General features: G+C 41.9%; 2 protein-coding genes across 3 annotated transcripts in view; one reads left to right on the top strand and one right to left on the bottom strand.

The window, feature by feature from the left end:
- The first annotated feature begins 277 nt into the window (after window positions 1-277).
- On the top strand, window positions 278-2,463 carry LOC119726770 (thyrotropin-releasing hormone receptor-like). The gene has a single exon (XM_038198613.1). The coding sequence runs from the start codon at window positions 377-379 to the stop codon at window positions 1,559-1,561; it is 1,185 nt and encodes a 394-aa protein (XP_038054541.1). The 5' UTR covers window positions 278-376; the 3' UTR covers window positions 1,562-2,463.
- A 1,644-nt stretch (window positions 2,464-4,107) lies between these two features.
- Window positions 4,108-25,134, bottom strand: part of LOC119726771 (protein Wnt-5b-like) — a 33,670-nt gene continuing 12,643 nt past the window's right edge. For both annotated transcript variants that reach the window (XM_038198614.1, XM_038198615.1), the window contains exons 4-5: window positions 18,662-18,954; window positions 4,108-6,679 (exon numbers count right to left, since the gene is read on the bottom strand). In XM_038198614.1, coding sequence (XP_038054542.1) covers window positions 6,221-6,679; window positions 18,662-18,954 — 752 coding nt within the window. In that variant the 3' untranslated portion in view covers window positions 4,108-6,220. The remainder of the gene's footprint in view (window positions 6,680-18,661; window positions 18,955-25,134) is intronic.

Genomic DNA, 25,134 nt, shown 5'->3' on the forward strand with positions numbered 1-25,134 from the left:
TGACTCGTGACTCGGACTCGGACTCGACCTGCATGACTCGGGACTCGGGAGAGGTAACTCAGACTCGAATGATTGGTGACTCAAATATAAGTCTGCCAAACACAGGAGGACCCCCCCCCCAAAAAAAAATGTGATACCTCTCATTAAGGTGCAACTTGAAATGTTCGGCTTTGAACGCGGACAGTTGAAAGTGAGGACTAAAGAAAGACAACAAAACATGCATAACCTTTATTTATATGTATATATATATTTTTAATTTCTCACAGATAACACATCACTGTAGCGTTCCAACATGGGAATATACTGGCCGCCCAGCCTTTGGGGTGTGGTCTACCAATCAGATTTGTGGTGACACGTGACTACAATCGGGCCAATCATGGAGCTGTTACCGGACGAATTAATGAACTACACTGAACTGAATGAAAGTTTGTCCAACTCCCACTGCCTCAATTTGAGCAACGAGAGGGCGGCACGGGGCATCCTGTTCAACGCTGCGGGCAGCGCCCTCATCGTTGGAATCATGCCATTTTTGACCGCTTTGGGTTTGAGCTCCAACTTTGCATTTCTCTATGTTGTCTACAGCAGGCCAAAGATGCGAACGGTCACCAACGCCTACTTGGCCAACCTTGCTGTGGCTGACATATCCTTTTTGATTTCGGCTACCATACCGGCTATTGTACAGTACAACGCATCAAAGATCGTGTTCGACCAGTTAGCCATAGGCGTTACCGGATGCATCATTGTAAACTACGTCATCCTCATATTCTTCTACGCTTCGGTCTTCATGGTATTCCTGGTATCGTTGGAGAGGTATGGCGCCATCTGCCGTCCATTCCACCAAAGGGTCGTCATGGGGAGGGCGCGAACTACAAAACTCATCATCGGGGCGTGGACGATAGCCGTTATTTTTTCGTCGTTAGTAATACCCTCGTTAGCCAGTTTAAAGATCACCTGCGTCACGTGGCCAGAAGGGGAAGAATTCCAATCGTACCCGTCGCAGTTTGGAGTGTGCGTACCTCTGGAGGACTGGGTGAACTACGTTTCCAACGGCTTCAAAATGGTGCCCTTCTTCACGGCCATGTTTAGCAGCGGGTACATCTACACGAAAATCGTGATACAACTCAATAAGAAGATCCCTGGGTTGGCCCATAGGAGGCGGTATAACAAAGCCATGAGCCGCGTGCTGCGGTCACGCAAACAGATCGCCGTTATGCTGATCGCGACCGGGGTCATCTTCTTCCTCTGCCAGGCACCTGCGCAGATCACTACACTGGCCAGAATAATTACGGACAATCCCGACATTAAGCCGCTACTCGACGACGGCCAGCGGGGCATCGTGCAATGGGTCAGCCGGGTACTGTTGTTCATCAACTCGGCGGTCAACCCGATCGTGTACAACGTGACCAACTCGAAATACCGGAAAGCCTTTGTGGAGACCTACATTTGCAAGCAGAGAAAGAAAGTGTCGCTGCAAACGATCTCTATCAAATCCCTGTATATACCAAACGGAGGCAGTACGGAATTCTACAGAAATAACAACTTGGAACTCAATACGCTCTGATAATGACCAACTTCGGTTGAATAGAGGTCAATATTAATGGCAAATCATTATACCAAAACAATGTAAATAAAATATGACTTTCCAAACTGTCTCCCTCGCACAGTGATAACACGTGAGTTTTTGTAGCAAATATATTTTTGCATCGGAAAAAGGATCACTGCCAAATATGTTTTACTATAATTTTTTTTAAAATTGTGTTTGAAACAACCTCAGACTTTGATAGAAAGCTAGAAAATGCTAAGGTTTGGGTTTTTTGTTGATGACAAAAGCCAATGCGGAGTTCTAATTTTGTTGGGTCCTTTATTGAAGGAAGTAAACATTTGTTGGGAAATTAGATTAGCCACCAAAGCAGCTCATCTTAAACTTTAGAAAAAAGTGGAGTCTAAGTCACTAGTGCACTGCGTACCATCAGTGGCAAGGAGGAGGGGCAACTTTCCCCCTGGTGACATTTGGACTTTTTAAAGAGAGACAGAAAAGTAGGGGGAGGAGTTAAAAGTACGAAATGATAGCACCAGTGCCTCACAAACAGTACTTATAATAATAGGCAAACACCATCCTGCTTTTCACAAAGTGTACAATTCCGTGCAAAATATGCGTGAAGCAATCATAGAACAGAAATGTATTGGTATTAATCTAAAAAAGTTTCGGTAAAATGCTAATAATAGACACTGAGAAAATGTGATCACAAAATTGGGCACAAAAATGGAGGACAAAGGCTAGTTTCACCAAGACCTAAGGCTTTAAACTCCATCTAACTAAGTAGATTTTAAGCTGAGGTAATGACCTCTTTTTGGAGAACATGGGTGTGTGCTGTTTGCAAACTTGATGAAGCAATAGATTTTATTCACGAGTCGGCCATATTAAATTGTAAGCGAGGCAACCTCTTCCTTTTTTTGGAACTTGCGAGTAGAAAATCTATGAAAGCAATGAAAAAAAAAGTTCATTTCAAATTAATTCTGGGCAGCAGCTTTGATGAATTGTTTAAAATGTGTGATTAAACATACCCTAATGTTTTAAGCCAAATTTTGAAAGTGAGGCTTGGAACGCACGCCAATCATAAAATAGTCTGGCACCATCCTATTCAACAGTTTACAATTTATAAAATAGATTCAGGGAACCCGATCGAAAATGGCTTCATCGTGAATAAGGTCTGTTGATAACAGTCAGTGAATTTGTGCTCATTAATTAAGAAGTTTTATACCAAAGAATGCATTTCTGACGATTAACAATAATGTTCACTGCTGTGATGTGGGATATGACGTTTTGAACACCCGAGGGGCGCATAGTACACTCGGCGAGCGCCACTCGGGTGTTCAAAACGTCATATGCCACATCGCAGCAGTAAACATATGTTAACGGTTATACCTCTGTCTTGGATTCTTTGGATTTTGGTGTAAAAATCACGAAAAAACAGCAGCAAACACAACAATCATGACAAGTCGAACGTCAACTCACATGCATGTCGCGTGCTCGAAACAGCTTGATCGTCTGAAAGCTGCTCCGTGCTCCCACTCATGTGTGAAAACATGGTGAAAATAACGTGGGTACCAACGATACAAGCGTTTCACACCATACGTACAAAGTCATAGCGCACTTCCTGTTTGATATCACGTACGTGATATCCCACAGAGAGTGTGCCAAGACTTTTTATAAACTTAACACGTGATCGTTCTAGGCCAATGAAAATACAAAATTCAAGACAGAGGTATAACAAGTATTCTTATAGCAGACACAAGAGTTGAATCACCGATCGTATAAAGGGATGAGGATATTACACAATCGTCACAGTCTAAGTACATTTTTGTTAGTCATATAAAACACCTCATTGTGCAAATTTGTTAAAGCGCAGGGGGGGGGGGGGTCACTATGTGCCCCAAGAGGCTTCTTAGTATACAGTTGTCTTGTGTTTTAAAAATTAAAACAGAATTTCTAATATCAAAAGTGAATAAGACACGTGAACTTGTGTTTGCTTTTTTTCGTTTCTTTTCCCCAATAGTTTGAAAAATGCATACACTGTATAGGGTGGTCCAAAAAGAAGAAGAAAATGTTAACACTTTTTATGAGGCAGATTTCTCAACATTGCAGAGACATGTTGAAATTGTTTTAAGATATTCCTAAAATACAAGATCTTGGTCGTATATGGTGAAAACGGTGTTGGTAAGAAACTAGTTTGTCCATGTCTAGGCCAGTCATGTAGATTATACAATTACTGCAGTTATTTGTGTGCGCGGTGCTGTTGTGTTGACCATATCTCATAATAGACTTGCGGGTGGACAAACTGCATGGTTTTTAGACCATCCGTGTCTTTAAACCAGCGCCGTTTTCACCATATACCACGAAGATGCTGTAGTCTTGAAACAATTTTAACACGTTCCCCAATTCCAACAAATCTGAAAAAAATTCAAACTTCTTTTTTGACCACCCTGTAGTTTGAATATTCTGAAGATCTATAGTAGACGAGTATCTGAAACCTGGGGGTGGGGGGGGGGGGGCGAAAGAGTAGATAGTGTCATCACAACGGTGTACATAAAATACATTCACAATAATTTAATGATACACATGTTCAGTATAGGACTAATGCTTTATTACATTCATCTATACTGCCATTTCGCTAAGGTTCAATACGAATGCTGAAATTGGTGATGTTGCATAATAGTTGCACATATTATTTACAATGTACATAATTTACATAAGAAATTAAAATGATGAATATTCAAAAGTACTACTGTCGCGGGCTTGTACTATAAGCTCACGTGATCACATAAGATTATACTATTTACTCATTATAAGTTGAAAACAGGTGTTTTTTTTTAATCAAGAAGCGGTTCTAATCCTAACGTCTTTGTAACTGAACCATCAATTATCTGATATAATTTAGTAAACCCTTTGAAGTCTTTCCGAAATTGTCCCCAAAATTCGAAAACAAAAATCCTATAAATGAATAATATTCAGACTTTTTGTCTTCAAAAATGATACAGAACCGCACCAAGTTTTTAATTAAATAAACAAAATCCATACCAGATTATGCCCTATTCACAGATAATTGTATATCAACTTCATTTAAAATCGTACAAGTTAATATTTTGTACAGGTAAAAAAAAAGGTATAAAACCCTTCGCCCAACACGAAAGCAGATATTACCGCTTATTTATATAGGCTATACCTCAAGACAGTTTACCCATTCCTATTGGTCGAGAGCCCGTCACGTGGGTGGTTTTAAACGATTGATGAAACACCGACTGGTTATAAACCTTTTTCCCGTTGTCACATGAAATTTTGACTCATTATGAAATCTGACAACTTTTACTCTTGTATTGGTTGAACCCTCACACGTGACCAGTCACTCTTAATAATTAATTATCTTCACTTTAGGCATGCGCAATACACATGTACTACCAAATGAGTCCGTATTTTATAGTCCTAGATTCGCACTACACCGGCACCTTCAGCCCCGGCCTTATCCGCGTCCAGCAGGCTCCTAGCCCGTTTTAATCGTACTTGTTCAAAACCGGCCAATCACATATTAATTTATTCCCTTTTTCGAGACGTGAATCTCTATGAGAAATGAACGATAATGGGGGAAAAAGGCCACACATTTGAACACCAAGCTCCACACATTCAAAACAAGGGCAATTACTGTTACCCCTTTTCTTGCCAAACGTTGGTCAAAATCAATGTCATTTCTTTGTCAATATGATCTACAAAAATAATCAGAACCATTTGATGACTGGCGAGATGTTAACGTCCAATTCGCCTGTAAAATGTTTTTACCAAATCAGACGATCCACCAAATCAGGTGTCATGCTTTTATTCTTTGAAACACCATTTTTTATCTCCATAAGAACCAAAAACGTCAAGAATGCTGAATTTATATCTCTCCTGTGTGAACATTAGAAAAAAGTTGATACCTTAAAGTAAAATAATCTAGAGGGCGCCCTGTATGTTTCATACACCAGGGTCGTAAAAATACGGCGCTGCCATATTTTAACAGCTATAAATATTGTCCTTCAAATGAGCTCCTCCGCACGTAAAATGCAGATTATTTACAAGTAATACATGGTATATTTTCTCTAAAAAATGGTGGTTTTTTTTACCAGCCTTGAAACTTTCATAATTTCAATCTGTACATTGTTATCATGTGGGAGGCACACTTAACTACAACTGTTTAGTAATATTTTTGTAAACAAACTTACTGTTTCAAAAAAGGGTAGCGTTTACCACGACTCTCCGTCCATTTAAATTACATCCATGCCAATGGATGTATATTTACCTTTCAATTCCCAATTATCAAGTTTCAATCATTGTTTCCTTGACGATGGATCTACAACAAGAGTACTGATAAACGTGACGGCTCTTCGATGTTCTGCTTTACTACAACTGTGTAACAGTCGTCGGGAGTTAAAAGACGTCCGTGTGTTCAGCTGTTATTCACCACAATGACCTCACCCTACAAGGTGATCACAAACTCACCACCGCGATCCTAAACTGACCTTATGGCGCAGCTGTCCAGTCCCAATCCATCGTTATCAGAAATGCAGTTTTGCTTTCACATCAGAGGTGACCTTTGAGGTCACCACGCTGACCCCATCTCAGCAGTTTGAATAATACACTCGCTAATACAGCGTACAGTCAGTGTACATTACTAAAGTACACTGAGTACTACTTGCAGACATGAACGTCCACAGTCCTTCGGCACTTTTTACATTGTACATAGCAGCACCACTTGAATTTGCAGTTGCATCTCTCCACCACCTCCTTGGTGTACGAGTTGTACCCCCTCCCGCAGCACATGAGGTCACACCCCTCCGTTCCCATGGAGGTTTTGACGCACTCCCTCCCCACGGTGCCCAGCGAGCCGGCCCGGGGGTCGTACATGCAGTAGTCCGGCGATTCCTCCAGGTACACCATGTCGTCCTTGCTGGGTCGGTTGAAGCGGGCCTCGTGAGGTTCCATCTTGCCCTTCTTGTTGAACCTCACGCGCGAGGCACCGTCGTACTTGTCCTTCAGATAGGCGCCCACGTCGTGGAACTCGGCTAGCTGCAGCCAGCAGGTCTTGAGACTGCAGGAGCTGGACACGCCGTGACACTTGCACTGAACCCCCGCCTTGTCGTAGACAGCCTGTAGGGAGAACGGGGAGACGAAAACAAAATAATGAAAATTTACAAATTGATGGCTGAACAGCAACGGTAGGCTCAGGGCATATAAAAAAAGAGAGAGACCTTTGGTATTTTTTTTTGTCTTTTAAGTACAACTTCCCTTCGAATCGACCCATCCCATTTCGGCAGATCTGGGAGGAAAGATCAATCAAATCGTTTTGAAACTTACCAAAAGATAATCATTATACACGAGTGAGGACGCTATAATGCCATTAAATGTGAATGTATCATGTTGTATATTAAATTGCACATTTTTAATGCCCTAGACCACCATGCCAAAATTATACTGTAAAAATATATCGACATTCGACAATATAATTTAGAAAGTGTATATGGCTGAATAAATAGAATAAACAGCATCCGTTTTGAAATGACGTCACCGTCGAAAGCTTGTCGATAACGATATAGTTAATACACAGAACAACCGTTTCCGAAATTACAGCGATATGAAGCGTTTTTTTTATCCCGATTCTTTTTATTCCCAATTTATTCCGACTGCGAGACTTCCTTCGACGTAACATGAAACCGGTCCTGACTCGCTAATCCGACCGCGTTCATTTCCGGCACATTCGCCCGTCATTATCAGGTCTGAAAAACTAGAACCTAAAACATGAACTCTTAAATCCCCCAAAAGCTGCCAGTTACGTCCCGATGGTGGTTTATACAAGAGCCCCACGCTCCACGTACAGAACACAAAATGGAAGTGTTTTTTTTTTTCGCACTCCTTTTCCTCTCAATGACAAAAGTCTCGGTGTTCTGAATGGATGGGACAATGGCGACCGGTATCTCACCCCAGGGTTAGCAAAATATCCCCGGCTCTCCCCCATCTCAGTACGGCCGGGGGATGTTGACTGATACTGTCTTAATTGCTCCAACTACTTCTCCAGGGGAATGGAGACAGATGCAGGTGTTCCGGGAGAACCCTCCACGGGCCTCCCGTGTGTACAGGGAAAGGGGAATGCACTAAACCAAAGTACGGAGAGAGATTACAGCATATTATAATGTTTGAGATGTTATCATCGTGAGTTGGTGAGTTGTAATTTTTCGGATTTAAATTGAAATTTAGGATGAATCTAGCGCCCTCAACGCATGATGTCTCAGGCAGTTGGTCCACTCGCATTTCTATTCAACAAACAAGACATTTTCGGGCGGTTTCAACATAATTATCCCTGAAACATTTTGAGCGCTAAATGTCACGAAAGTTTCACCGACTTTTTCACACTTGCGTCCAGAGAAACGTGACTGCACTGTGAAAGTTTGAGCTCCAGAGGTCGACGACGTTTTGGAGAACTTGAAGTTTTTTTTTATAGATTTTGTTCAGGCCACCTTCGTATTATTAAAGAACAATATTTATTGGTGATATCAGGCCGATGAACCTTGAAGACTTTACTGTATGCCCGTGATGTAGTTTCGTTTTAACTTGGGATATAGGATCATTTGTATTTATCACAAACGTAACCTATAGGCCTACCGAATTATTATCAAAACTTACTTGGATTAAAGATCGTGAAATTCTTCCGTTTGGCTCGTTGTCAGTTAGAAGATATCTAGACATGTAGGTGATTTCCAACCATCAGTCAATAATTAGACTGATTTTGTTTTGGATAAAGAGAGTGCTATGGACGACGAAATCGTGTATCGTAATCTAAATGTTGTGCGTGGATTTTCACTGTTTTCTCAATAAATATCCACTGAGCGTCAACAGGTTGGGTTTTTGAACATTCGTCTTTGGATTCTGAGTGGTTTTATATTATTGGAAACGAACAAAATGCATGAAAAACAAATGATCCTATATGCGTTTAAGAACCCCCTTTAAAATGCCAGGTTCATTAAGCGAGTTGCCTTAACATTTGAAGCTCAAGATGAACGATCTTTGGTAAAAACCCTTACAATCACGATTTGTTATGAGTAAATGTTAACAGTTGCTCAGATTGTTTTCAGTGCAGACGATCTCACTTATAATATTCGACTACATTTCTTTTAGTCCACGCTAGAGATGGAAGCAATGAACTTTCCCCGGCCCGACGTGACAGACTTCCCCTACGCCCGTGGCCACGTTGAACAACGGATATGATTTACACTCTGATCGGCACAGGGTCGCTGACCAGCCAAACAATGCAGACGTCTTAGTGCATGGGTCCTCCCTTGGGTGTTGGAAAAAGCCTCCCTCGACCACGCAGAGTCGCCAGCCTTTTTTTGCGAGCAAGACTAAGGGAAACTTCTGAAAGGGACCCAGGCCTTGGGGCCATTCCGCGTGATCTTGAACTTGAATAAATACGGTCCAAATTGGGAATAAATTGCTTCAGCAGTCATCAGCCCACGCCGGAGAAGTGTTTTCAAGGGTTACACTGCCGAGAGGAACCGGGGTGGAATGACCATATGACCAGGGAACTTTTGGTTTTGGGGACGGTCGGGGAAAAACTGTTTTCGTTGGGGACAATATTTGATTTGTGTGGAAACTAAAGGGCTGTTTCAACAGCTAGTGGCGCAGAGCCGGCGTAATAGTCAGCACCCCTTGTGGACTCGCTTCCAGGCTGTATCATAGATAATTCTGTAAGTGAAGTTCTTGATTGGAGGTTAGTTACCAGTCCTAGTAAGGACAAGCTCGTCGCTCGTTCCTGCCGCCCTATATATCAAGGGACATTGGTGACCACTAATTCAATTCATAAAATCGTGTGAAGGACACGTAGACGTCGCAAAGCATTATGGGCACACTTCTACGTCCACCCCCCCCCCCGCACCCGGAAGTGTTGATCTCGGATCAAAGGTTAAAAAAGGTCAATGAGATCTCAGAGAAGTTAGAGGTCAATGCGCCTTTAGCGCGCGAAAAGTCAAGCCCGTGCATTGTACTTTCGTTGAGGGCGCACTTTGTTTCGTACCGAGAGCGAATGGACCGATCCAGTAAGCCCCGCCCACTGCGCACGTGGGCAAATTAACACGTGCTCCTCTCCAATGCAACACTGCATTTTCCTGCCGCGCACATCATACGCGCGTGCACGCATGTCGGACTTTTGTGCACGCACGTCGGACATAAATCACGGCTGTGATTGGTCAGAACACCATGGGGCGGTGCTTACTGGATCGGTCCATTGTGGGGTGACTGCGAAATCATCAGCAAAACACAAAATTTCAAAAAATTAATGAATTAGACTATATATCATAATTGTCAAAAGGCGACAGAACGTCATTGATGTTTAAAGGGGACTACTTTCGACGATCGATAGAGGGCGCACTTGCGAAAGTCCAATGTCTTGAGGTAGCATTTCCGCTTTAAAAACGATTAAGAAAAGGTCTCCAACGAATAAAAGGCATGCAGGTCCAGACTTAATTGCTTGGTTACACGACAATCGTGGACGTCTTGCAATTCTCAGGTGAATGACACCGCAAATATCAGACACCTATTTTTGGGAATGTACCGTAAACCTGTCAATTCGCAACACATTGATAGGTGTCGCGGCTGGCACTTGATCAGGTGATGATGTACGAGGCGCGTCAGCAGGCCCTTGGTAACGTGGAGTCGGAAGGGTCAGAGGGTAAGGGTTAAGGGTCAGGATTGGTCTGGCACGGTCGTGGGTAAGGTCCATGGGTACGGCAGACGGATTGTAGGGAGGAAGGAGGGGGGCATAGGGAGTGTTGAAAGTGGAGATGAAACCCTTTTTTTCAGATTATCTTGTTTTGCACATGGAATCATCTTTCAGTGGGGCTTTTTTGCCCAGGATGCTGATATGATTACTTCATGAAATAAGGAAGGGGGGGGGGGGGGGCTGGGGCAGGACTGGTAGGGGTAGGCTTAGACTGCACACAATTTTGAGAGGTATCACAGAGATGTTCAATCTTCCTTTGCAAGAAATGCTCCCCACCTAACATCTTTCAGAGGCCTTGTTTTTTTTGTTTTTAATCAAATATCATCCCCTTGAAATCGAACTGTATCCTCACTGTAGAGTACTCTTTTACCGAGCACACACATATTTTTTTCCGTGCTGAAATTGCCACTGTAGCGATAACAACGACGTAATTCCTCGTCATTTTTACGAGTCCATTATCAACATCATAGGCTGTCCCTTCAATCAAAATGCACCGTCGAACCTGCAGAAGTCATTACAGCGAATCATATAGCATCCACAGACATCAAAAACACCAACAGCTGAACCTATGACCGGTGAAAGTAATCATATTTTTCTTCAACAGCGTCCGTTCGCGAAGGACTACCACCGTGATGCCTCCAGAATGGCCCCGTGCGCCAGGCGCGGTCGCCCGGGCCCAAAGATCGCCAGTTTACCGGAATTATACTCTAGGGTCCCATTGACAGTTCAACAGGAATTTTTTCCCCTCTTTTCCAATCGCGGTCGTTTACCCCTGCACGCGGCTGAAATTTCACGCGGAAATTGCACTGTACCTCTGGTTGTCTCTCGAGTAAGTTTTCTGTCGTTATTTTTTTTTTAATACTTGTGGATTTTTGTGGAAATGCATCTGCCCCGGGTGTGTTTTGGAACACGCTGCGCAGCTGGACTGACCGCAGCGGACGGCAAGGTTCGCGTGATGGGTGGCAGCGAGGCGTATGCACCGTGGACTGATCGCTGGTGAACCCGATCGGAAATGGTGCCAAATTTGAGAAATAACAGTGAATCATGATTGAATCCTCACATTCTCAGAGTCAGCTAGCATTCTAAATTGCAATCTTTGACCAAGCTTTTGACAAAAAAAGGTTATTAATATATTTATTTAAGGTTTTTAACTACATCTATTTCTTAACTATACCTGATTATACCGCATAATTACTACCGTGAAATAACGACTTTACTAGGGTTTGCCTCATGTCAGTCCAACCGCTTGTTGAAAAAAAGAAATTGCGCCCTCTTTTGTGCAAGTCTTCAAAGTTTTTTCGGTATCACTGGTCAACACTCGTCGCAAGGAAAGCGGTGTGAATATATGATTTGAAAATTTAAAGAACACCAAAAACTTTAAACTATCACCCACAGCTGGAAATGCCAGCTAATCACTGTTGTTAAGAATCACTTAAAAGTTTTGAAACCAGCAGATAAGCATGCTAATGTTCCCTGCAACAGAGTATAGGATTGGAATATGGAATATCCTTTCCCGAGAATTGGATTTGAAACTTGCACGACACCAAAGTATTTGCCAAACCAAAAGAAAAAACGCTCATACGTGGATGTTGGCAGCAATATATTTTTTTGTCCATGCTTAGAAAGACAAGAAGAGGGTGAGTATGATAATATTTGCACAAATTGGCAAATGTAGATGAATTTCTCCGAACCTTAGATGGAAGAAAACGACATGAAACCCCAGCCGATCCGTCTCATTACACAAGAAAACATGAGATGTGGAAAGCATACTATACATGGGTGAGGCAAGTCTAACCGTAGCCAATCCCCTTGACCAAATCGCCGTCGGCCGTGCTTCACCTCGTAATAAGTCTCGAACGAGAAAATCTTTTCCTCGAAATTCTGCAGTCGGAACCATACAGATAACGGAGGGATTTCAGTATACGATGCAATCATAAACAACCCGGGGCTAGTTAGCATGACTCAAGATTATAGTGACAAGGACAAAATAGAGATCGTTAAAAAAACATGAAGGTGGATGACTTATCAATTTGTGCCCTCTTGTTCCAGAAAGATTTCTGGTAAGAACTTTGAAAACATTTGGATCAGCCAAAAAATTGACTGGTATGTAAGAATGGCGCCGGTTGAATTGGGAGTGGTATTTCAAAATGACATTGGCGTCAGCCATTTTAAGTCTTTTTTTGGTACAATCATGGCGCCATTAACAGAAATGCTATTTCAAATACTCTGTGTTGTTTCCTTTTCAAACCCGTTTCTTCTTAAAGGAACTTAAAATAAAAGCGACAGCAATAAAACAAAACAAAACCAAATAACATCCAAAAGTATGATAGAACTGTATTAATTGCCGGTAGACCATGTCACGTGTGACGTCATGCCGACATGTAACTGACATAGGCTATACGAACACCTATAAGCATCGTTTTCATGTTATTTTGCCTTTTTGTTTTTATGCTAATGAAAATTTCCATATTCATGAGCAAATGTGTGATGTCGTTTCAGGAAGAAACCTCAATGCTGCAGCTATTTCAGCACCAACAGTTGCCAGAATTTTGGATAATTTGCTGTTGTAGATTTTCTTTTCTTTGGTGATTAGGGCCTAGTTGTGCCAGTACGTGCCAGTACATGACAGTAAGCCAAGGAGCAAACTTTTCTAGCAAGTGTTTTCAATGAACACATTTTTGGGTTCACAATTTGAACAGAAAAGCCCTAAACCGAACAGTGCCTTCCTCAGAAGCCAATCACAGCAACAGCGCCCTCAGTTGCCCGGATAAGGTCGGAACATTTTAAATGTTTAAAAATTAGTGCACTCTTCAATAAACTTAACCAAAACGAAATGTCACATAGTTTTCATACATTTTAGAGGAGTAGAAAGTTACACAAAATGTGTTCCTAAGAAAAATTAATCTCGCGGACCCTTTAAATAATGTCATCACTTTTCAACCAACCATAAGTGAAGTAGAGAATTGCTGGAAGATGGAAGTCTCGTATGTAAATGGTCTGTATGTAAATGGTCTATGAATGCATTAAAAACATTTTTATTTTACATTCTACGAAAAAAATATCTTTGGGTTTGAATTGAAATGTTCCTGTGGCACTGAATGCAGTTGTACCAGAACTTGCGACACAATCTCGTGTCTTGGTGAATAAAAAATCTATCCGTGCGTTATTAATGGGACTCCACAATATAGGTTTTTCCGCGCGGCAGCGGCGACAAAGCCAACACGCCACCGGTAAATTGAACAATTTCCCCCGACAATAATCGGCAACAAACTTTCCATGGAGTTGCCATTGCGGACGACTTGCCAAGCCAAACAAAAAGACCACAATGTCCCTTCCACCAGCTCTCCGATTATTATTATTTGTAAAGCTTATAATCTGAGCAGAGTAATCCGCCATGCACACTACTCTCTTTTCTTTGGTTTAAAAACAGGCTTTTGAAAGGGTGAAATGACAAAAAAAGAGAAGCAATTTGTCGGAGCTGGTTCGCACCCCGCAGCCTTTCACGGCCCCGTGCCGGGCCGCACACGGTAAACCCACTGTTCCGGCCCCCTGTTTTGCCTCGCCGTTTCCCGCTAAATTGTGGTGCGGCGCCGCGGGTTTTCAACCCTTTTTGGTGAAATTCCCCGGCCCGCCCAGCTTGAGCCTTGTTCTCCATTTTTTCCCTACTTCTTTTGATGGAAACCTGATGTGTAAAGATAAAAAAAGAAATCCCCCCCAAAAAATTGGGGAAACGAGAAATTGAAAACAACTTATTAGAAATCATCCCTGTACAGCGACCCTGAAAAGCGTGAAACTTCTCGATTGTAGTGTCAAAGACCACTGCATGTTATCCGTAGACGCTAATGTACTTTTCTTACTTACACGCAACAGCCTGTGTAGCTGCAGGGTCCAAATGAAATGGATTGATATCAAAACAGTTGGGGTGTTGACAGATAGCCCCTTCCTCCAAAAAAGGAGTTGTCAACGTGTGAAATCTACGCGGACCAAAGTTTGGAAGATCCCCCGCCAATTCAAAACCCCGTTCTTCACAAGCTAATCACAGCTATGCCTGTCAGTCAAACATGGATGTCAACATGGGACTCTATGTTTGGCCAAGTTTCAGAGTTTTCTGAGACAAATTTACCAGAAAAACGGCACTGGAAAGACGCGGCAGCGGTGGATGACATTTTGGTAATCCTCCGGCCTTTCCGGAATTATCCCACGCGCGGCACCAACTCTCTGAAAAAGTCACGCGCCCTTCTTGAGAAAAAAAATTGAGTTTTTTTGCTGAAAATTTGTTTTCTTCCAACTTGAGGCTAATTTGATAATTTTTCCCATGAATGCTAGATGGATCTTGGTAATTCCTTCATGCAATTATTAATGCTCCTGGGCTACCCTCGAGTCGAAGATAATATTCGAGATGTTTTTTTTTTGTTGAGGCTCACGAGAATTTCAAAACCGATTAAATCTGAGGTGCACCTCCTCAAGGAGGCATTACGATCTTCTGGTTAGAATAATAAAAGAAGTTTGCCTTTGGGGATAAGTATCATGTATTAATTTGTTTTCCTTCCCTTTTTCGTGCCGAAGTCTGATCAAACGGAGTTAACCGTACTATTCATTTTCCCCCCAGAACGAGTAGAACAAGTTCAGAGCAACTTAAGATGGCAGGCGCCAAGTTGAAACCAATTGCAGCCTTTTGGAGGTCGTCGAGTAGCCTAGCTTGTGTTTAAACTCTCAAATGGAATTGGAAATTGAGAGAATCCAAAAATACATAAGTCCACAATTCAATTACAAAGAATATGCCACTGGTAAACTGCACAATGTCGGCGTTAGATAGATTCGGGAAGATAGTCAGAGAGATGGGGTATGAAAACAGCAAACAAGGGTGCGAGCAAAAAGTACACAAATCTATGCAATTTCAACTTCAGTTCTTATATAGACACTCAATTCCGACTAGTTCCAAGCCTTAGCCGCTGGCTACAGCTATACTAGCAGGACTTATGTTGGAGTGTACATCGGAGACGAGTACCCGATGTCAGGAACCGGTTCCAGATTATCAGTACCCGTCCGTATAAACCAACTTTACAAATTACTTAGTAACTTCTCAGACAAAAAGAAACGTTTTGAATGCTATTTGTGGGGAATTTTTAAAATAAAAACCAGGCTACATGGAAAACCAAAACAGAGTTCACGTTTATGTGTAATTTAACGCGCGACAGATGACGCTTGTGAAAGTTGCAGTTTACATCGTAAAGCTATAATGCCCTTTAGACAACTTCCGGGATTTGAATTTTGAGGTTGGGTTTCTTTTACAGGTACCCGGGTACCCGGTTCCCCTACTACCCGTACATGCACACCACTAAGCAGGATACCAGCCAGATATTGACCCAAGGTCACGAAAATGAAAGCTATGCTGGCATCAAGGTGTGACGTCATTAATTACGCTGTTTAATATAGATCTAAACCTCCATGTTGTTGAGCATGAGGTATGTGGTCCACTGATGTTTGCCAAATCAAACTTCTGAACCGCAAAGTCTGCGTCTCGAGTTAACATCCCGTGTGTGGGCAGTCGACATGGCAAACAAGATACGGTATCAATGTAGGCACCCGGTGTGGTTGCAAATTGTATGTTAGCATGGTGTCTCTGCGTGTGTAGATTTAACCACATATCACACAGTCAAAAAATAAGAAGAATGGAGCAGGGAAAAAAGGCGGGAAGGATGCCCACTGAGACGCAGACGAGTTGTTCATCCAATCGAGTTTTCGTCTCGACTTGGGTGGTTGGCACATTTGGAATGTAACAGCAACTGTTACAAAATACATTTGAAGTGACATCATTTTAAGAAGTATGTAGTCTTGGCGGGAGGGGCGGGGTTGGGACGGGGTGAAGGTGGGAGGCAATATTTCACCTGCGACGAATTTCGCTGGCAAGATTAGCAAATTATGAAAACAACTTTCAATTGTAGTGTTCGTTTAACCAGCAGAAACTTTCTTCATTCGGATAAAGAATATACAAGCGATTTTTTCTTCTTTTAATTTTAAACAAAGCGTTCACATGAAATACATTTTATATTTACGCTTTGACGTGACAAAGCGAACGAAAAACAAGCATTATCAGGACTGTGATATTAAGTTTTGTACCAGACGCTTTGGGGAAGACAGTGTTGTCGAGAAACATAATTTTAACGTATGTATCAATATCATTGTCACAAGTTGGAATTAAAATCGCTGTTTCCAATTTCAAGCAAAGACCTCTGTGGGAAAAACAAACTCACTGCACCAAGAATGGGATTTGATGGGGGTTTCAAGCCCCGAGTATCATGTTCCGAAGTGGCTAGTTAATCAACGCCTGAATTCTTCACCGGAATGTCCCCCCTTCGCATCGAGAGAGGAAGTGAACCGAGAAGGCCGTTCGATTGACGGGTCTAATTCGACTCGAAGGCCGCCATTCTCTCATCCGTCCCCGGAAAAGAAAAGGACCAGCGTGATGATGCGGTCGACTGGCCGTGTCACACGGGCTCAGTGATGCGCTCATGCGCAAGACGCCAACGCTCACACCGGAGTGACATTTGGACGGAAATAGACATTTCCAGAAAAGAAGACACAGGTCAGATCACATATCTCAGTGTCAGGACCAATTAAATCTTACTTGCTCTAGAAGAAATGCTTTTGTGACTTAGTTCGTGCATAGATGGTTCGTAGGCCGATTTCTTGAGTCAATTTGAGACGCACATGTAATTTTAAGGCATGCATCTAGCAGTAACGAATAGGATGCGATGGTACAAAACCACACATAGGCCTGCCCTCCGTTTTTCTTTGTATTGTTGGACCAGAATTTTGGTTTTGAGAATAGCATTTTCAATCTGTACGGTTCGTGTACGACGGCACGGACGTTTCCCTCTCTTTTAATAAGAAAAGAAAAGCAACAAACTGCGAAACAGCCGCGTCTGGTGCAGAGAACGGGTTGTATATTTTGGTGTGGTTTTGCCAAAACACTGTTGCAAATTTCATGTGTCAATTTGATCAGCGCTGGATTTCACAGCGGATTACGATTATCCGGCCGATGAGCGCTTTGTGCGTTGTGTGATCGATGCGGGGCTGCAGAGTAGACCCTGGCCAGGAATTGTGCGATCTCGCGACGGGGGTACGCGGTGTTAAGGGTCGGCCCATCCACTCTTCCGCTGACTGGTCGTCAAAAGAAAGCCGGAAAAAACCCTAGTACCAAGGACACCGTGCCTGAGACCCAGACTGGCCGATTATGCGCTCGATTGCACTTGCAGTTTTACGGACTTGCAGCAGAAATCAGGGAGTCGATTCTTACTCAAGGTCTCTTAATTTTTTGCCGGTTGCCCGCGCAAAGAAACCCATGGATGTTGACACTTTAAAACTCGAAATTCAGAGATCTGATCCAACCACAATTTAATCAATGAAAAGGTGCCAGCAAATAAGATGAGTATGGCGTTCCAGCGTCATTTTTTTCTCTCTCAAAAAAGTACGATAATTTGGGTAGGTTATAAGTTAAAAGGCATAAACCCACTTCAGTCGTTTGTCTTTTAAGAAAACGGGAATGTATTCAGAAATGGGTCCACACACGGAGCAGATTTCAATTAAGAAATTCATGATTCAGAGTAGCTCTTAGATAATGATGCACAAAAACACACAAGCTTTTTTGGATTGGTTGCCAGATGCGAGGGTCAGTTATACTTCATGACAGGTCAAGACGTTAGGGCCGGATATGGTTCTCGCTTTGTCTCGGAACTAGTGCCAATCTTGTGGAACAAACAATTTTTCTAGCACAAAAATGTCTCGCACCGGGAGAGACTTGGCACGATTTGCCGGTTTTGAGCACATCACTTTAGCCGAGATAATGCCTGTTTCTTCCACCATCATTGGCTGGGATGAAGAAATGTTGTTGAAAAGGTGCTGGTTCTGTCAACATGCGTCATAAATTATTTTCAGACGCACGCCACGTTTACTCCAACTATATACCACCTGTGGTCACTTCATGTCAACTACAGCCAGAACTAATAACATACCATGCATTACAAACGTCAGTTTGGTTTTAATTTTTTTCATCTGAATATTGATAGGGATTTTCGAAACCTCGCCTTCGTCTCGGACTTCGGCTCCATCCATCCATCCATCCATCCACAGTTTCACCTCTGTCTTCGATTGAAAGCATTAAAAAGACTTAAGTGTTTTAAAATAACCACCCCCCCCCCGTTCAAAAAAGCTTGCTATTATAGGATTGATGTTCCTGAAAACATGGACCAATATTGACCTGGGATCTCCCAAGTTAGGCGCTTAAAATCTCCTTGAGCCAAAGCCGGAGACTAAAACTAGGTTTCGAAAACCCCTCTAGATTCCAAAATGCAACTCACCCTCCGGCCAGCCTCGTTATTGTGCAAGTTACTCTTCATTCGTGCGTACATGTAGGTCCCCCGGGGTGCGTTCGACTCCTTCTCCCGAGCGTCCACGAACTCCTTAGCGAACCTGTATCCGTAGTCCACGTTATCCCCGCAGCCTCCCCACACCCAGTCCCGGTCCAGGTCCGGGGGTCGCGCCGCCCGGCTGCAGCCGCAGGGAGATAGCTCCCCCTCCCGGCAGGATCGGCTGATGGCGTTCACCACCCCCGCTGCGGATATGGCGTAGGTGAAAGCAGCCTCACGACTTGCTGTGGTTGCGATAGGAGTGGTTCCCCCAGAGTTACACACAGAACGGAGCAGTTGATTGGTTGAAAGTTCGGTGACGTATTGGTGTTGTATGAAATAAGAAGAAACAACGAAAAATTAACAATGGTCTACACAATAAGGTTATAATGGTGACTGGTGGGTTTTTTTTAGAACAGAATGGGCGAAGACTGAACAATGTGACGGTTCTATCCGTCAATTTTGGAGTTAATACAGTATTCAAATCGTCGACGTGTGTGGTGCAGATGTGTAAGAGACAGCACGTGACGTTGACCCTCACATTCTTGGCAGTTACTTTGGCCCAGTTCATAACATTAGAAACAAACATGGAGAGGCCTTCATTAATAATACATTGTCATGGCGTGCAAACTGCAAGGTTAACATTTTAATCTTGAAATCGAGATATACATGTATTTCTATTAAACATTTAACCCTCATATACATTATACATGTCTCTAAGAGATGTATGTATATCAGGGTTAAATGTTAAATTTGCACGCCATACGTTGACGTTAAAACAGTGATATTGCCAGATATACTACAATGGCACTGTAGGACGCAGCATAGGCCTATGGCACGCAAGTGGATGAAATGTGTTTGTTTCAAACTTTTCTAAATCTAGTCGTAATCCATCAGTCACGGCGAAAAAATGTCTTGGCAAACTTCAAATTTTCTTCCGCGACGGGACTCGATCCAGACGTGCACCGTGACAGGTCCGACTCGACGCTAATTGCTCTTGTCAGACGAAGTTGACGGCCGAAGAGAACGGCATGCACTCAGTCATATCCCGCGTCAACATTCGCGCCGGAACAATGACACCGTACTGTCCATCAAAATATGCTTCGTGTCACAATACAGCTGGAATTCAGTTGGCCGATGCTGCCCCAATCCATCACGCAGTCCCGCCACATCCATTCTAACATGTGGATCCAATTTACCGAACCTCCCGAATCTCCAAAACCAGATTTGTTTTTTTTTTCAAACGGCGGGATATGACTGTCAAAAGTCCAAATTAACTGTAACCTACTTCAATATGATATCTTCATCTTATTTTCTTCAACTATAAACTCAAGTTTACTCAACTCGTGTTTCAAATCAGTAACATACATCAGGTTCGATTACAGCGGGCGTTATGGAGAGGAACGGTATAGACATAAATACGATAACTCTGTTTCAGGTTTCTTGGTAGCTTCGTTGTCTATTGATGAATAAAAATTGTAACTTTTTTTGAACAGGAATATGATTATCCGAAAGTCATGTTTTCTTGTGCAATACAAGCTGTTACATAAATGCACTACCTCATCACCACTTTTCGTAAACTTTAGATCCCGCCAGACTATATATAAAAATTCCCTGATGAAGATCTTGAAAATTGCATCTAATTCAGAAGTGCTCGTTGCTACGGGAGCTTATGCATTATTTTCGTTAGTCATTAAAGTGCTACCCAACTTTTCCATACAAGAAGTCACGTGCAGCGTTATATGATTGCTGGAGTGAGGTACCACATCAAATACAATCATGTACGATACAGCACAAGACAGTGTCTTTCATTCAAGTCCGAGTTGATTAAGGATCAGGATTACGGTCAAAGTTAGTACAATCAGGTAAAATGTTTCTGCGGTGTGATTTTTTTTTCTCAGAGAAAAATATTGTGGGAAATTAAAGAGGCGTGAGATGAATTTTTCTTAGTAACACATTTTGACATCTTTCTACTCATCTGAAATGTATGAAAACTACTTGGCATCCCTTTTTGGTTAATGTTATTGAAAAGTGCACTTCTTTAAAAAATTGTCCACGCTTTTCCGGACAACTGAGGGCGCTGTTGCTGTGATGTCATTTCAGGAAGACACTGTTTAGTTTAGGTTTTCTGTACAAATTGTGAACCCAAAAATTTGCCCATTGAAAATATTTGTAGGAAGAGTTTGCTCATTGGCTTACTGCCATCATGGTAGGCTATAGGCTGCTGACACAACAACGAATCGCCAAAGAAAAGAAAATTGACGACAGCAAAACATCCAATATTCTGGCAATTTTTGATGCTGAAATAGCTCATACATATATGTAAATTCGCATTGGCATAAAAACCAAAAAAGGCACCAAAATACCCTTGAAATGGCAAAACGATCGTTGAAAATACGATTAAATGGGGCACAAATGTGCATTTTCAAAGATTGCACTAAAAAAATTACATTGCATGGGTACTTAAATCATGCAGCTTGAAGACAGTTTCGGGTATGACAACAGAAAGAAGGCCACAACCCAATTGGTTTAATCTAGTTACGACAATTCCTCGCCATACGCAAGAAACTTCAGAGATTTCAATGTTATTTAAAGCTTGGTCTCTCCAAAATGTACTTCTTAATCGTATTGCGCATGTCTTACTTACATCGAAACAATAAAGGGCAATAGTTAAAAACAGTCAGGATGTGGTTCATATAAAGGCAAACCCTCCTTATGTATAAAACCAGCTTGTGATTGCTGGTTGTAGTGAGGTAAATAAAGTCGAATTTAATGCGGTATTTTTTGAACGTACACTAACCACACCAAAACGAACACAACACGAACAGGCAAATAATCAAACTACATCGTTACATCAAAATGAACAAGCGATGACCACACCGCACAATGTAACCAACATAGCACGGCCACCAAATACAGATTAACTCTTTAATTTCCTAAATCCACACCGATTGTACTCCTTAATCTCCTCAGTCAACAACATAAAGAGGTGGGTGAGGATTAATAGGATTATCCTGGTAAGGGATATATAGCGGCATTAATTATGCACCAGGTTTCTTTCTTTTGTTCGGGGATTGCGGATAATAGCCCCGTAATCGTTTTTCACAGCATGCATTGTTTGCTTGTCGCTCTCAGGTAAAGAGGTTGCGCGTATGGGAAAGCGGGCACGGCACCATTGTGTGTACATGCCACATAGGACAGTGCACACACGCAACATCGCTGTGTACATGTACATGTACATAAACTTTTCGATACATTATACAGACACAGTCTCCTAACAGCAAAACGATACGATCAGCATGAACCATTTGCTTACTTTCTTCTTGAACCATTTTGGTGTAAGACGAAATTATGATGTATCTGAATGTGTAACAGGGACCCTAGACTATCAAATAACGTGTGTTCGAGCTATATCGTTCCAGAATCTAATTTTCCAGTTTTATCGAATCTTTCAATTTGTCATGTCAGATACATGGGTCACCACATGCAGGGGCATTGAATTCAAGATCATTTGTGTTGGCTTAAAAATGTGAAAATCGTTAGCTATACAGCTGCTACATGGTCCACAGTAAATATACAGCCCGACTCAATTCAGACGATGGTTCTTTGAAATTCCAAATGCCCACTTCCTCCACCTTGTGCATATTCAATATGTCATGGTCTTCAACTTCGGGTTTCACCGAAGTATTTCAAACATTGTATACTCAGTGTTGTCCGGGGGCTTGAGAGAAAAAGTCACAGGCTTACTTAGGTGGGACTCGAACCCATGACCTGCTGTTAACTAGTGCAGACGTCTTACCACTCGACCACCGAGCTTGCCGGGGTCAGCTTGTTGGTTCGGTGGAACGTTACATCGGGAGATGTAAAACATTGATTTTGCCTCATGGACTAACCGTATAAAGTATTGTTGAAATCCGAGAGTTTGTGAGAAAAATCCACAAGCGAACCCGATCAATTCTTGATTTTTGCTTTCGCAAAAACTATTCAGGCGGATTTATTAGCTAGTCTCAACACGTGCAGTAGATTATAGTCGTGGATGGAATATGGGCCTCTAGCATACAAGTCACCTTCGAAAAAAAAAACCCGCCAAAATACCAGACTCTTAAAATGAAATGAATTTATGAAAATCGAGACACAAATGCAGAATCCGCTCAGCGGGGAATGTCGGAGTTCACAGCACGCAATCACGATAGCAAAATGGGTTCATTTTTCCTTGGTAAGGTGGTATGCCTTGAGGCTATTAAGGTGCATGTTACCAATTCGAGCCAAAATTGCCTACACGGACCACTCTCTGCACGTACCTGATCCTATTTAACCATTACTTTGTTCTTAACATAAATTGTTAGAGATCAAAATATGAACCACAAAGGGAAACTGACAAGATACATTTTTTAAAGTCTGGAGGGTAATGGTTTGTTTCGCTAAAAGATCAGGCAAGAGCACACCTTATGTGCATAAGTTGTTATAAATTTAAAATAGGAAAGAATACCATCGGAGACATCCGCAATGCATAAGGTATATCATTGGTTTTTTTTTAACATGCCATATTTTCAATGGGGAGCGCCAATAAAATCCTAAAATCATTCACACTATATTAACTACAAAATAATGCACCCTTGTCACGACTATTTCTTTAGGGGGAGACCGTTCGCATGTACATCACAATCCTTCTTTTGCTAATGCTATTTTTTTTTACGGAATTTTTTTTTTTGGGGGGGGGGCTAGACAATTTTTTTTTTTTGGGGGGGGGGCTAAAGCCCCCCCCCCAGCCCCCCGTAGAACCACGCCTGATTGTGGCCTCCTGTGTTGTGACGAAAGGTCAGCAATAGGCTTGGAAATAACAGCAAGCAAGATAAAAGGATTGATTTATGAACAAAGGATTAGCGAGATAACGTTAATAGCCGGGTCAACAAAACATTAACACCGTAACCTACAAACATCAGAGATAACCGTGGAAGGTATCTTCTTGTATCCAGGAACTAGACCTAGTATGATTTGGCATGGCTCCTAAAAATGTGTAAACTTAGGCCCTCTTTCTGTGTTGTTTTCATGGACATCCAAAAAAGGCAGAGCAATTACAGTCTTATGTCTTTTTAGGCTGTACAGCTCAAGTTGAAAGACGCCTGAAGTTATTTAATTAAAAATTTAATTTGGCAGCCATGTTGGTAATTTTGAATAAAATATTCAGTGGTTTCATTTCCAAAAAATAGTGATTCGTCAACTTTTCTTTTCGTTTTCTGTTCAGTTCGATAACATTTGAATATATGTGGCTATAACGGTTTACGTTTAAACAATTCGACTAAATACAAGTTGGCTGCGATTGTTGTTCTTAAAAATCAGAAGGAAAAGGGAAAAATATATCAAAACTGTTAACAAAAACACCTATAGGCGTGCTCTCACTGGGAAAATTACAGCACAAAAAATAATCCCAAATAGCCGACAACGATACTTAACGATACCCTTTCAAAATTCGATATAATTTGCTTCCCCTTAATCTGCTTAATTTTTCTCCCACGCTTTAATATCTGATACGATTAAACAACTGTTGGCAACAGTGCCCCATCGAATTACTGCCAACTTAAGTACCACCGGCAAATATTTCCTCGGTAATTTTCCTCTTTTTTTTTTTTTTTTTTACTTCAACAAATCATAATTTTTATATACCTAATATCCTATTTATCTTGTTTTTCTCTTTTTACTTTATATGATGGAGCTTTTTTCTTCCTTTCTTTGGCGCCAGAGTTGTCATAATTTTGTTGAAGCCCGATGTGCATTTTATTTACAACGGCACCAGAATAATTTATCGGAAGTAATTTGCACCTCAGCTGGCCGGGGCGACGGGCCAGACCCCGTGGGGGAAAACACGCCGCGACCTCGCCCCGTGCTCTGGTCCCTATCTCCACCCGGTAGGTATCGTGTGTGCGTTCAAAAATGTTCAAAAAGGAACTTTCTTATTTGTTTTCTTTTGAAGATACTGATGAAGGGAGTTTTGCAGGCTTTAGGATTGAGACCAATTATTGAACTAATAAAGTTTAAGGTGCAGCTAGAGACTAAAGAACCTTTGCTTCTTATATAAATTTAATGCTGGCTTAAGTCTGTGAACACGTACATGGGGACGAAACCAAAACCCTGAAGCCAACTGCATGCAGTAAATAAATTAACGAGGCTTTCTTTATTGGTACAAGAAAATGTAAAACTTACTGTTCTTGTAATTGGCATTACAAGAATATAAATACGTAAGTGGCGCCACGACATTCGTCATGACGCAGATACACCTGTATATTCTCACAATCATAGTATTTGGTAAAAAGACAAAAACGAACACTCATACATCCAGTCACTTATATAAGGAAACGGGCCGCGCCCATACGAAGTTGCATCACTCATTCGAGATACCAAACTCTCAGATGCTATGGGGGATAAAT

This window comes from Patiria miniata, unplaced genomic scaffold, assembly GCF_015706575.1.
Source record: "Patiria miniata isolate m_02_andy unplaced genomic scaffold, ASM1570657v1 HiC_scaffold_2, whole genome shotgun sequence".
Classification (NCBI taxonomy): Eukaryota; Metazoa; Echinodermata; class Asteroidea; order Valvatida; family Asterinidae; genus Patiria; species Patiria miniata.

Coding starts and splice junctions, on each gene's coding strand:
- LOC119726770 (XM_038198613.1), top strand. CDS start 377: ATGGAGCTGTTACCGGACGAATTAATGAACTACACTGAACTGAATGAA.